This window comes from Benincasa hispida, chromosome 8 (genome assembly GCF_009727055.1).
Source record: "Benincasa hispida cultivar B227 chromosome 8, ASM972705v1, whole genome shotgun sequence".
NCBI lineage: Eukaryota > Viridiplantae > Streptophyta > Magnoliopsida > Cucurbitales > Cucurbitaceae > Benincasa > Benincasa hispida.
In genome coordinates, this window is record NC_052356.1 from 64,243,686 (window position 1) to 64,258,046 (window position 14,361).

A 14,361-nucleotide genomic window follows, 5' to 3' on the forward strand; every position below is an offset into this window, starting at 1 on the left:
AGAGTCCCTTCATAATCAATCAACAGTACGATGACCCTTCACAAATCACTCGTAAGTACAGCGGGGCCAATTTGTCATTTTTGCCCCTATAGTTACATCTAACTCCTTAATTACCACTGATTCCTCTAATGAACAATACATCATAGTCTCACTATGACTAAACTCTTCTCAAGTCAAAAGAAGATGTGGTGCCACATTATTCAAACCCTGGAATCAGCCCTTAAGGGAGTAATTTATCTATTTACTTCTGCTATGGGGAAGGAGTGAATTTCATCTTGTGTAGCTAAGTTCCCAACTCCCAATCAGACGAATCCCCAAATTGGTATGTTCGAGTTGGCGATCTGGTCACTCAAACCCATGCAAATCAAATGACCACCTCATAGGCAAGAGTTCGCAACTCACTTAGGATTAAGGTCATGTTACCTATGGTCATCTTAGTGAAATGAAAGTATTTGTCATGAACAACATTATATAACGAGACTAAACATTTCATGGTTCGGTCTTATACAAACTCTTTTGTATGGAGCATCCTTGCTCGCATGTCTAATACACGAATGATCAAGACCAGACCATTTGTAGCACTTTACAACATTTGTACAACTACAAAGTGGGCCACACTCATAGTGTCACCAGGATAATGTTTCCCTTCATTATCCATATACTACAGACCATTTAGGTTATCACTTAAAGCACGATCTACTTGTATGTCTCCACATACATGCTTAAGTTACAACGATAACCAGGGATCTTAGTTTATTGGTTTGTGGTTAATGCAACTAAAATATCTCATATTTCATAGACTGAAGTGAATAAAATATCTCATATTATAAATCACCAAACGTTTGTTCATACAGATGTTTACAAACTACAAGACTCTACGAGATTTAGGGCATCAACCCAACAAATTTTGTTAAATGAAGCAAAATGATCAAACATATACAAATTATCAATTAAAGAACTGGTATCAATAAGTTTGAAATCTTGAAAAAGACTAACTTTATTATTTTCAAAAGAACAAGTAAAACCAAATTTGTCCAAACTGGAAATAGAAACTAAATTTCATCTAAATGACGGTACAACAAAAGTCTCATTCAAATCCAAATAACAACTAGTTTTTACATGTAACCTAAAATTCCCAATAGTTTCAACGGAACTACTTTGTCATCGCCCACATAGATCAATCTTTCAGCATCACTTGGTAGCCGGCTCTACAGACAACCCTGCACTGATATACTTATGTGATTAGTAACACCAGAATCTACCCACCAAGTATCTATAGGTACAAAAGTTAAACTATCTTCAGAACAAACCAAAGTAAGAAGTTTACTTGTGTTTACACGCCACTTGACGTACTTGGGACAATCTTTCTTGAAGCAACCTTCTTTTTTGCAGAAAAAACAAGGATTTTTAGTAACCTATTTCTTTCTCTTATTCTGCCGAGATGTCCTTTCTGTGGTACCCGTAGATTTCCTTTTCTTCTTATCACGAGAGTAGTTGCCAAATGAGCACTTTCTGTCCTTTCTCTCTTAATCATATCTTCTTACTGCACACATTATGAGATAAGCTCGTTAATACTCCATTTATCCTTCTGCGTATTATAGCTTGTCTTAAATTGAGTGAATTGTGCAGGAAGAGAGATAAGTACCAGATGTACGAGTAAATTTTCATTTTATCTCAATATCAAGTGTCTTTAATTTACCTGCAAGATTGGACACTTCCATAATGTACTCTCTTATGTTTCCATTGCTCATATATCTCATGGAAGTTAAAGAAGTCAAAAGACTACTTGCTTCCCCCTTTTCATTTTTAGAAAAATATTTCTCAATTTGAGCAAGGAACTTGTTGTCATTTTCACTTTCCGTGATAGAGCCCCGAAAAGGCTCTGGAATGGAGTGCCTAATGATCATCAGACACATGCGATTTGACCGTTCCCACTTCTCAATATTAGCTGTATTTAGCCATTCCTAAGTAGAAGTAGGTCTATTGGTCCTTAATGCTATTGGGTTTTATATTCTAAAACTCGTGGTTTATAAACAATAAACTTATTATATCAATATAGATGTTATTGAAGTTTGATTCAATAAAGTTGTTATTGAATGTTTGAATTGCTCATTTCGTTTTAGAAATAACCATCCAATAAACTAAGATGCATGACTATTACATGAGTACTTGAACTTTATGTGGAGACATAAGAGTGGATCAAGTTTGAGTAAATAGCCAAAATGGTTTATAGTATACGGATAAGGCTGGGTACCTTATTCTGGGGATACTATCGAATGCAACCCACTTTGTAGATGTTACGATTATTGTAAAGTGCTATAAATGAAGTGATCCTGATTCGTTCATGTGGAGACATGCAAAGAGTTTGTATAAGATCGGACAAAAAGATAAGTCACTCTTACTTTATAACGTTGTTTACTATTTAAGACTGATTATTTCAAAATGATGACCTAGGTAACTCGACCTTAATCCTAAGCTAACTATGAACTCTTGTTTATTCGGGATCATGCTTAGATTTGCATAGGTGAGAGTTGGATTAACAATGCCGGCTCAATAAGCCTCCCAATTCAGGGGTAAGACCAGGTAGATAGCTGGGGACATAGGGTGCAAGATGAAATTCACTTATGCCCACTTTTAGGAATAGTAGAAAGGTTGTTCCCTTAAGTGTTGACTTTAGGTCTTGAACAAGGGGACCCACACTCTCATTGGCCCGAGAAGGGCTCAATTTAGTGATTGGATCACAAACCAATTGTTCATTACAGGATTAGTGGGATTTAAAAAACAAGATGTAATCTGGGGGTAAAACAACTTTTTGACTCAACCATTATTACGAACAAATATGAAGGGTTGACTTACTGATTATGGTTATCAAGTGGACACAATTATATCTACAATGAGGGAATGTAACTACTGGGCTTTAGTGAAGTGACCCGGTAGTTAACAAATGTTGGTTAATACGGGTTAAAGAGTTTAATCGGTTAATCTCGAATTGTTGGAACCCATGATCTGTAGGTCCATTAGGTCCCCTTACTAGCTTACAAATGAATTAAACCTTAGAATAGCATGATAAGAGAATTTGAAACGTTCAAATTTGAATTAAGGGAATCAATAATTATATACAATATAATTACACGTCTAATTGCCGAATTAAACAAATCGGACAATTGGATAATATTTAAATTTTATTTAAATTAATACATGAATAAGGATTAATGATTGTGGAATTGGTATTTTAATAATTTAATATTGGATATTAATTATTTTATTTGTTTATAAAATTTATTTAAATTTAATTATTTGAATTGATTTTATTTAAAATTGAAAAATTGAAAAATTGAAATTTTGAATGTTGTGAAAATTAAAAATATATAATCAATTTTATATTAATTTTATTTTTGAAAAATTAAATTAAATAATTATTTATTTTTAATTGAAATTGATATTTAATCAATTTGAGTGGGTTTTGCCTACTTTCTCCACGTCTAATTCCACTATCTTCTTGATGTTTTGGTGTCAAGTTATTATGTAACTTGATTGCACTATCAAGCTGAACAAAACCAATAGTTGTTGGTTGAGAAACAGACATGCAAATGAATTTTTTTATGGTTTTTCTTTGAAGAAGTGTTCTTCAACTTTGAAGCTGAATAACTAGTGCTTTTCCTCTAAGATTCCTCAAATTAGAACTCATTTTGGATCCCACAATCTAATCTAAGGTCCAAGAGAATAGTAGGGAAGATCAATTGATAGTCCACATCTTGTTGTTGAGGAGATTGAAGCTGAATTTCGTGGATTGAAGAAAGTCTTCAAAAGTAATTTCTCAAAACCCTATTTTCTGTTATGAACATGTTTTTTTAGTTACTAAAATTGATGAATTAGAGTGCTTAATGATTTTGTTTGCTTCCGCTAATTGCATGCTAACTCCATCAAATGCAAGGTCTAAATCTATACACCCGATAAGTATCTCTGGACTTTTCTTCCAAATCTTGAAGTTCAATCCATTCAACTCAAGGATTGAATTTAGATTTTCAGATATTTAAGTAATATTACCTGAAACAATATACAACAAAACATATATTCATAACTAAAATATAACAAAATAATTTCACATATGTGGTGGACCTCTTTAACAAGATACCTAGCACAATGATGTCCAACCTTTGAGCAAAAACACTAACTATATAATGGTACTCTCGGTAGTAATCAAAATATCGACAATAAACTTTGTCAAAAAATAGTTTTTCTTTGGACCGACTATTTTTCACATGAGCAATCCTTATAATTGCCACATACTCATTACCACATGCGTACCCACAATTTGGTCTTTGGGCCATCCAATCTAAAATATAAGACATAATAATATAACAACATTATTGTACAAAAATAATGGGAAAGGAACACCAAATTGTATTTACCAAAATTCATGCGGTAATTACGTACACATAATACAATTAAAGCAAAATAAACAAAATGAATATCACCAAATATCATCAATCAAAATTTAAATTTAAGTTCACCAAAATATCAATCAAATTTAAATTTAAATTCACCACAATATCAATCAAATTTAAATTTAAAATTATAATATGATCGATCAAATTTAAACATAAGTTCATAATATGATTAATCAAATTTAAACATAAATTCACAATCTGATTAATCTAATTTAAACTTAAATCTTCGATCAAAACTTTAGATTCAAATTAGAAAAAAAAATTAACCAAAAAGACAAAAAGCACAAGCTCAATTGGTAATTGGAACCGTTTTCAAATCATTGAGATTTTCTTAACCTAAATTTCACAAACTGATTATTTGTGCACAACGATACCTTATTCAATATCAATCTAACATTAATTCAAAATCAACAACAGCGAACTTGCAAAAGAAAAATCTAAACAAAGCTTGAAGAATCTAATTCCCTTTCAACTATTGTTGTTGCAGCAGGTAGAGGAGGCAATGAAGAAACTGGTGTGCAATTAGATTTCTCTTCTCCATTGCTTTCCCTTTTGATTTTTTTTTTTTTTTTTATATATTTTTTCTTCAAATCTTTAATCTAACTTTACCTAAATTAAAGATTTAATCAAAATGCCTAATGAAAAACAAAAATAAACCAACAATCCAACATGAAATTCATATTAGCATAATTACTTTAAATCTATATTGTATAGATTCATTGATGTCAAATTGCCAATAATAAATAACATTGGTGATAACTTCAAGATAATGATAGCTTCAAGATGACTATTATCTTCCTCAACCAAAACTCTGAATGTCCTTAGTGGGATCTTTTTAGATAAGATTAAAAAAAGACTGAGTGTGTATTATTTTGATATATTGGAGACCATACCCTAAGTCTCTTTATATACTAGGATTCTCATTAAACCCTAATTAACTCGGAATAGGTTTCTACATCAAGTTCATACTTAATTAGGAATCTAGGACCTTAATAAATTAGATCACATAATATGGATCAAATCTAATAAAATAATCAATGTGATAAATTATTTATTTACATACATAACCTATACTTTATTATATGTATTAATATTTAAATACGTCTAACATAATTTTCAAAAACAAAAACAAACAAATCAAATGGTTACGAAACAGAGCATATACTCTCATTTTTTCCCATATTTTGAGATTCATGCTTTGATAACTCATCATTTCCTCGTCCTTTGCATCTTTTTTTTTTTTCAAATTTAAAATAAATGGTTTAGATAAATAAATGTTTCTTTGAAAACTACTTTTTATTTTGTTATTTTTTAAAAAACAGTAAAAGTAAATATTATAAAACAAATAGAGTTGAGACTAAAAAATGAGCTTACTTTCTAAAAAGTAAAAGCTTTGTCAAGCAAGTCTTAAAGTCACTCAATTACTAAGTTACTAACATGGACCAAAATATTAAAAGTTTGATTCTTTTCTTATTTTCTTTTATTCAAATTTCCGCCCTTTTCTTTACCTTTAATGCATCAAAAGTTTGAAATTTTACTTTTACATCAGAAAAACCTCGATAATTATCGATAATAAGTTACATTTAGTTGTTAGTTTAACTTGTTAAAATATAATAACGTTTATTAAAAAGTTAGAATTTCAAATCTCTACTCCATATATGGTTCAATTAAGAAAAGATAATAGTTTATCTAAGTTGTACTATAACACTTATTGATGAAATTGAGTTTTTTTTAGCGACAGTTTGTCGTCATTTTTTTTTCTAACATAGGTTTTCAAATTTATTATTGGATTATTTTAGTTGGAGCGACAATAATAAATGGTTGATTCAGACATGACTTAATAAATAAGATACTTTTTTTAGTACAATAATTGCGGGAATAGAGATGGAACCTCCAACCTCTACAAAAGTAGGTCATATAAATTATCGTAGAGCTAAACTCACATTGATTAATAGATAAGACATTTGTTATCATTCCATCAAGTATAATTTAACATATAAGATTTTAGAACAATCTTAAAGATTAATGATTCATTCTTCCACTTAAAAAAATAGTTGTACTAAAAAAATAAAGCAAATTAAAGTATTTGAAGCTTGATGGTGCACTTCAATTGTTCACATGCCTAAGGCCTAGATAGGCATTTTAAGAGATATTGCTTATTTGGAACTAGTTAAGCTATACGTTTAGTCTCAACTTTTTAAATTTGTGCTAATTTGTCAATTTATATATTTGAAAAATGTATCTATGATAAATCTATCAAATTTTAAAATTATATCTACATAATTCCTTATATTTTAGGGGGAAAAATGCAAAAACCACCCATGTTTACATTGACATCTTCAAATATTCAATTCCATGAATCAACCTCCTAAAGTTATGAAATTATAGCAACTGAATTTGTAAATATTTTATTCAACACTACAAAATTATTACAATCGAATGTTTTCTTAAAATAAGATAAATTTCAACGTCAATCTGCAACCTGGCAGTTTTTAATAGTTAATATTAGTGTTCAAATTGTAAGAGTTATAAAAGTTGGATTAAATTGTATCGAGGTTTATAGTATAAAAATCATTTATAGGTTGGGGTGATTTGAGCATTTTGCAATGTTTAAAGGCTTAATTACAAATTCGATTAATCAAATTGAAGGGTTAAGACATTAAATATAACAACTCTGGCCGTTCAAAGAATACGACTTCATCATATTTCAATCTGTATGAACTTGTTCTATCAGCTTCGAAGTCAACAATAGAGTATCCTAAAACTTTATGCTTATCGTTTTATTTCTTTTTTTTTTCCTTTAAAAATAATTGTTAGATAAAGAATATGACTTCAACAATAATGACTTATATATGAATTCACCGTAGATTTTGTTTGATAATGAGAATGAGACATTAATAACGTGTTAAAAATGGTTTGAAGTAGAGGAATTGAATTTTATTTATCACGAGTTCAATGATGAGATAGGGAGATTAAGACAATTGCCTTCCAAGTCAACAATACATTTCTTAACCGGTTGAGTATATAAGGAAATTTTACTTTCTTTCCAATAACATTTTAACATGGATTAGACTAGGGGTGTTTTAGTGTTGTGGCCATCTTATTGAGACATGCTAGGTACATCTATTATTATTATTTTCCTCAATAACATTTCTTTATTGGGAAAAAACTACCCTACAAACTCTTTACTTTTTAGCTTCTTACTTTAAAGTGAGGTGAAGATGAGAAGTGTAACTAATATTTTAATTGGGTGGGGAATCTCATGAATGGCTGAGCCACTCTCCACTATGTTCTTCTCTACTTTAATTTTTGAAACCAACCATTTCTGACTTTGAAGCATCAAAGTGAAGACAAACTCATGTATAGTTTTCAGTGGAATGACTACAGAGTAAAAACACGAGACTGAAAAGAACGGCAAATATTAATGTTTCTTAAAAAAAATAATCATAGTACAATATAATTAATTCCTTTTATGAAATACATGCAACGTTGGATTTATCTCTAATCCTTCTGAAAGCACTAGATTCTTTGTCTCTAATTTTGTCTTTAAATTCTGTCTGCCACTCACAAATAATGCTACAATCTTATACTTCAAAGAGCATTTTTCCTCTTAAACTTAATAAAGCCGATTATTTGAAAAGTAAAAACAAAATGCAAGAATTTATAATTTGGAACTATAAAATATGAAAATATGTTTATTACATAGTGTGCTTAAGTTTCTAATATGTGCACTGTACTCACTGTTTGGTGATGACTGAAACCAAACCCATAGCGGCCCCTCATCTACCAATTAATAATCCAAAAGGGTTATTTTTTTTATTTTTTGAGTTCATCCAAAAGGTTATTTATTGGGGTATTATTATTATATGAAGTGCATTGCCACTGGGAAAAAAATAGAGCTTTTGTTTAGGGTTGCTTTCATTTCTACTTTCTCAGATCCATAAATTTTGTGGTACCAATTCGAAAGGGCACGAGGAATGTGGGAGTGAGAGAGACAATTAATGGTCCTAAAGCCTTTCAAGTTTCAATTTGCCTCTCCACTTCAGCTTTTCCACAAATGTAAAACAATAGATAAAATAAAACTTCTCCCCTCAAACCTTTTTTTTCTTTTTGCTTTTCAGTTATTATCGCTTTGTTGCTCTTTGGATTAAAATATATTTTTTTGTTAGTTGACCTTTTTTTTCCCCTTCTTACATGTTTCTGTATATGTATTTCTATAATAATAGGATATTTTAAAATGTTAGGGCTAGACTTTGAACTTGATTTGAACACCAGGAAACTTCTATCAAATCCATGGACATATTGTCCTCTATCTATGCAATGCTTAATTCAAAGTTAAATTTAGGATTGACACTCAAATTATATTAGTTCATAAAGTATATGTTCACAATAGGAATAAAAAAGAAAGATGCCTATCATCTTCGAATTATTACAACATACAATCAATCGATGACCTTTGACTATTTTATCACTAAAACATAAAACTTGTTCATATAAATAGTTACAGCTAACAAAGTTCAGTTATTCAAATATGAAGTAATTAAGCGTTAACAATATATATGCAACTATGAATTAGTTTGAATTGATTTTCAAAGTGCTTAAAAACATCTTTTTAAACACTTAAAAAGTTAATCCAAACATGTTCTTTATTTGAATTGACATATACTTCATATTTAGTTCATATAAACATTTTAGAGTCAATATCATAGATGTAAATACAATTGCACGTCTGCTACGGGTAGAAAAAAGATACTAGGTATTAGGAAGAAGATCTTTATACGTATAAGGTAAAAGCAAACAAAATCATTCCATGGTAGAAATATAATAGCGGCTATAGATTTATTTAACACCAAAGTGGGGAATGAAATCAGGTGGGTGACGTTGATATGAGTAGAAAAAATGGGGTAAAGTTAGGTGAGTGATGCACCTGTGCTAGCACATGCCTTGCATTTATGAAGTTCATCGCTCATGCTTGGCTTGGCTTATTACAGGGCTTCTGTCCACGCTCTCTCCGCATCAGCTTTTATCAGCCTTCCATTTATTTCATTTTTTTCAGTGGCTGCCAAATTTTATAGCAAACTGCAAAGATAAATGCAACGATATAAAGTACATACATATTTTTTACGTAAAAAAGAAAATATTCACGAGAAAAAAGAAAATTACAAACACAAATTAAAATTTGATTGTGGTAATAAAATAAGATATAAATGTCTGGCCATCTCTGTTTTGTTTTGTTTTCCTCCATTTTGTAAGTTGCCCCCACACACTTTCTAGATTGGGACAAGAATTCGAGCCACACATCTGCATCGTCGCCCAATATTAGAATTAATTATCAAAATAAGACATGGGATTTTGAATATTAAGATTTCGATTTTGTCATAAATGCTTCTATAATATCATTTAAAGGTTGAAGCAATTTAGCATAATTCCATGGACTAAAATACATATATTCTCAATTAAAAAGTCAAAAGTTCAAATCCTCGATCATCATCTCGATATATTATTGAACTTAAAATAGAACTTGCACAATCAAATATAAACGTTTAGAAACTATGGAGCGTGGACTCACTAAATGAAGTTAATAAGTTTGGTGTTAATATGATGGAGTAAGTAAATTTGTATTTGGGGTCTAGAGTTGTAAAATGAAGTTTTTCGATAGTTATGAAAAGTGGATTAAGAAGAGAAGATGGAGTTACTCAATTATTGTGGAAAGTAGAAATAAAAGAGAAAATAGAGTTCTTCGATAAATGTAAAAAATTAAAAAAAAAAAAATGAAAAGATAAAGTTATTTGATAAACGTGCAAACTTCAACGGTAACAACACCACCTGAAGAAGTTAGTGGGCAAACGATCCCTAAATGTGTACAACCACACTTATAGCATTCATAAATATGACTTACTTAACATGTACTATGACTTATACCAATTTTTTTTTGAAATCCCAACCAACATAGTGTTGGGATATCTCTATCCTCTTAGATTCAAATCCTCCCTTCCATGTGAGTTCTCCCCAAATGATTTGCAAGATTTTGCAATTTCCTTCTATAAATTAGATAATAAGCCAACCTCCTAGTCTTGGTTTCTATAAATGATCAATTGCTATATGCCTATTAATGAGATGTGAAACTATTTTGGTACCAAATTGGCATCCTCTAGATGCTACTATTGGTCTTCATTTGACCCACAGACCCACATACAATATCAAACACAAAATAAAGTTTTTGGGCATCAGTACTACCCAGTACCCACACACAATAAATATATATTTATATATATATTTCTCTCTCTCTATCCCTAGCTTTTCCCTTGGCCTGTTGGTTGTTTCTCTCTCTAGCTTTTTGCTATTAGTATTGGGGTTTCACGGGTTTTGATTCTTCCCTTTTTTCTTCGCAGCAATCTGTTGTCCAACAACTTCAACTCCTGGGGTCTTCCCCTTTTTATATTCTACTTTCCACTATTTGCTCTGTCCTAAGCTGCCTCTTCACTCTCAGACTTAGTCATGCCAGTCCCTTTTTCTCTCCTCTGTTTTCTCACTCTGCTCCTCATTTTCCACACACCATCAAAATGTGAAGCAGCAGCAGCACCTAAACAAGCCCCTGCCCGCCGCCACCGCCTCCTCTCCGTCGACTACTACAACAAAACATGCCCTCACCTCGACCAACTCGTCTCCTCGATCACCACTCAACAATTCAGAGATGCACCAGTCTCTGCTCCAGCAACACTCCGCCTATTCTTCCACGATTGCTTTGTAGAAGTAAGAAAATTTTAAAGCCCCATTACCCCTCACCCCCACATACATCAAATATAATATAGTTTTTACCACATGCATTGTGCAATCAATCTCAATTACCTGGTTTTGAGAAAGCTTTTGAAAATGGCAGGGCTGTGATGGGTCGATTCTGATATCAACAAAGCCAGGCAGCAAGGTGGCGGCGGAAAAGGATGCAGCGGACAACAAGGGGCTAAGACCGGAAGGGTTTGAAAGCATCAAGAAAGCCAAGGCGTTGGTTGAAAGCAAGTGCCCCGGCGTTGTATCTTGTGCTGACATCCTCGCAATTGCAGCCAGAGATTTTGTTCATTTGGTGAGAGCTTTGCCTTTCTCTTGATTCAAAGAAATCTGGTCATTTTATGCACATAAACACCACATTAAAGAAAGATTTAAGCAAAACCCAACGAATTGTGTGTGATAGTTGGTACAATTATTTGATATTGAATTGACATTGTTACCATTCTGCTTAGATAATGTGAGGGATGGGTTAAGTCAAGAGAAAAGAAAATATATATACATGCATTATCAGTATCCTAGAAAATTTGCCATTTTCTCCTTTATTCATTTTCTCCATTATTTGATTAGAAAACTTGAGTAATACAAGAAGCAAAATGACAAGAAGAAGATGGTTCTGTTTATTATTGGTCTGTAAAATGTTTACTTGGTCCACAACATCAAAACGTAGATAAAAATTTGTCTTTTCAGCTTCACCGTTTTCCAGTTCACTATGAAATCTATTTCTGTAAAGTCAGATTCTGACACCATTCACAATCAGAAACACACCCTCAAGTTTATGAAAACCATACATTAAATGAGGACTTTATTGTTAAGTTGGTTATAAAATTATATTTAATAGAATACGAATACAATTAACTGCTGTCATGCAAATTGCAGCCAGGAAAACAATAGATCCAAATCCAATTTAAGCAAAAATCAAAGCAGTAGATCAAAGGTCCATGTGCTTAACCTTATTATTATTATCATCACAATCATTATTATTAATTATAGATGATTATTTATCTATAATTGGTTTACTACTAAGTTGTCCTTATCTAAACTCCACTATTTAATGCTATATTCCTCTTTCCAATGATACTTTAGTTAATAATCATCGATGTGTTTGCATTGTACATGGAAGAAAGGAAGATATAATTGAAATTAGTTTAAGCTAATCTCATCTGTCGTATAGGGATGATAAAATGATTTCTGACCCATCTCGGGCCGAAGCCCGTTAGGCCTGCTGGAGATGTGGTTAGCCCAAAGATGTTTGGACCTTCACAGAGCCCATATTGATTTGATTTTGTTTTTAAGTTAAATTAGTCCTCAACTTTCTGATTTTATCCATTTGACCTTTTTCAATTTTTGTTTTTTTAGAAATCGAACGTCTAACTTCAAAGTTATTTTTCATGTCAATTGAAAGTTCATCTTGGCTATTTGATTACACTTGTGAATATAATCTTATAATATCATTCGTGTGCTAAAATTTCAAATTTTGATCAAATATTTGCCTTCTCTTAAAATTTATGGACTTAATAGTGGTTTAAAGTTTTAATAGACACAAAATTTAATTTCATATCTAACATATTAGTTAATTTTAATAATTTTTTATTAGAGTCCTACCTATCAAACACGAAAGTTTAGTAGTCACTTCCAAAGTTACACAAATCTTAGGTAATTTTTAAAGTTAAAAATGACACAAATTAAAAGGAAAAAAAATTGAAGACAAGAGCATATTTGATAGTGATTTAAAAATATTTACAATACTTTAGTGATTTAAAAATATTTACAATACTTTGGTGATGTTCATATTTTTAGTCCTTGAAAATCAATCTTAAATATATTAAAAAAGAGTTTAAAAATATAAAATCAAATACTAAATTAAAAAATAGGTTTAAAAATAATTATAACCTTTCCTTTTAAGAAACAAACAATTTTCTGAAACAAGTGAGAATTGCAGGCAGGAGGGCCGTATTACCAGGTGAAGAAGGGGCGATGGGACGGGAAGATATCAATGGCGTCCAGAGTAGGTTCCAATCTGCCGCGAGCAAATTCCACCGTCGATCAGCTTCTCAAACTCTTCAATTCCAAAGGTCTATCCGCCGATGACCTGGTTGTCCTCTCTGGTGCGCATACGATCGGATTTGCTCACTGCGAGCACTTCACGAACCGTCTCTACGACTACAGAGGCACGAAGCAACCGGATCCGGCGATCGACGGGAGGCTGCTGAAGGAGCTGAAAATGTCGTGCCCTAGGTACGGGGGAAATACGGATATAGTGGCGCCGTTCGATGTAACGACGCCGTTTGTGTTCGATCATGCGTACTATGGAAATTTGGAAGGTAAATTGGGACTATTGGCTACGGATCAAGCTCTGGTTTCGGATGCGAGGATGAAGACGATGGTGCAGAGTTTGGCGAAGGATAAGCAGAAGTTTTTTCAAGCTTTCGCGGCGGCGATGGACAAAATGGGATCGATTGGTGTGAAAAGGGGACGTAGACATGGAGAGCGAAGAACGGATTGTAGCATTCATCAGAGTTGATGGATGCCTTGATCACCACATATTTGAAAATAAACCTTTTTTTTTTTTTCCTTCTAATTTCATTTTCAGAAATATATGAGAGAAATTTTTCTATAGAGCCAGGAGCGTTGGGTTTTGCAGCTCATATGGTAATCTTCATTAAATATTTTAAAATAACATTTTAGTACAAACAAAACAAATAGGGGTAAGAAATTTGCAAAGGAGTATATCATAATTACCATTTTTGCAAATAAGTACATGCTAATTATGCAATATATATTACAATAAGTCAAGAGAAGTATCATGGATTCCTTATCTTAGTGTACTAAAAAAAGAGATTCAAAGTAATTTAAAATAAGTTAATTAAAATTTGGGCTCAATAGTTTTTAAAGTTTTAATTTTGTCTACGTGGATTTACTTTGGCCAAGTTTTAATCTGATTCTTGTAGTTTTAATAAATTTCACAACTTATTCACAAATTGTATCATCTCTTACTCCTCACTCTATATAGTTGACTAACACATTTATTCATTGAAAAAATTGTCATTATAAACTTCTAAAATATCACTAACTATACAAGTTGGGCTCTTGTGTGTCTGAAATTTGATCAGACCAACCAATGACA

The 14,361-nt window shown here is 31.7% G+C and overlaps 1 protein-coding gene and 1 long non-coding RNA gene across 3 annotated transcripts; one reads left to right on the plus strand and one right to left on the minus strand.

The window, feature by feature from the left end:
• Nucleotides 1–9,313: 9,313 nt before the first annotated feature.
• LOC120082396 lies at nucleotides 9,314–13,333 on the minus strand. 2 transcript variants are annotated; one of them, XR_005483161.1, is made up of 3 exons: nucleotides 13,195–13,333; nucleotides 11,301–11,567; nucleotides 9,314–9,530 (listed from the first exon to the last, which is right to left on the minus strand). It is a non-coding gene; the product is annotated as an uncharacterized LOC120082396 (long non-coding RNA). The 2 variants fall into 2 exon arrangements; XR_005483160.1 differs by having other exon boundaries at nucleotides 9,314–9,752.
• Nucleotides 9,770–13,955, plus strand: LOC120082395 (peroxidase 19). Its single transcript, XM_039037558.1, has 3 exons — nucleotides 9,770–11,204; nucleotides 11,332–11,532; nucleotides 13,177–13,955. The coding sequence occupies exons 1-3, from the start codon at nucleotides 10,950–10,952 to the stop codon at nucleotides 13,756–13,758; spliced, it is 1,038 nt and encodes a 345-aa protein (XP_038893486.1). The 5' UTR covers nucleotides 9,770–10,949; the 3' UTR covers nucleotides 13,759–13,955.
• Nucleotides 13,956–14,361: the final 406 nt, after the last annotated feature.

Bases quoted from the DNA above. Each gene is read 5' to 3' on its own strand.
- LOC120082395 (XM_039037558.1), top strand. From the start codon at position 10,950: ATGCCAGTCCCTTTTTCTCTCCTCTGTTTTCTCACTCTGCTCCTCATT. The intron at 11,205-11,331 runs GTAAGAAAATTT...TGAAAATGGCAG, and splicing joins TCCACGATTGCTTTGTAGAA to GGCTGTGATGGGTCGATTCT. The intron at 11,533-13,176 runs GTGAGAGCTTTG...TGAGAATTGCAG, and splicing joins CCAGAGATTTTGTTCATTTG to GCAGGAGGGCCGTATTACCA.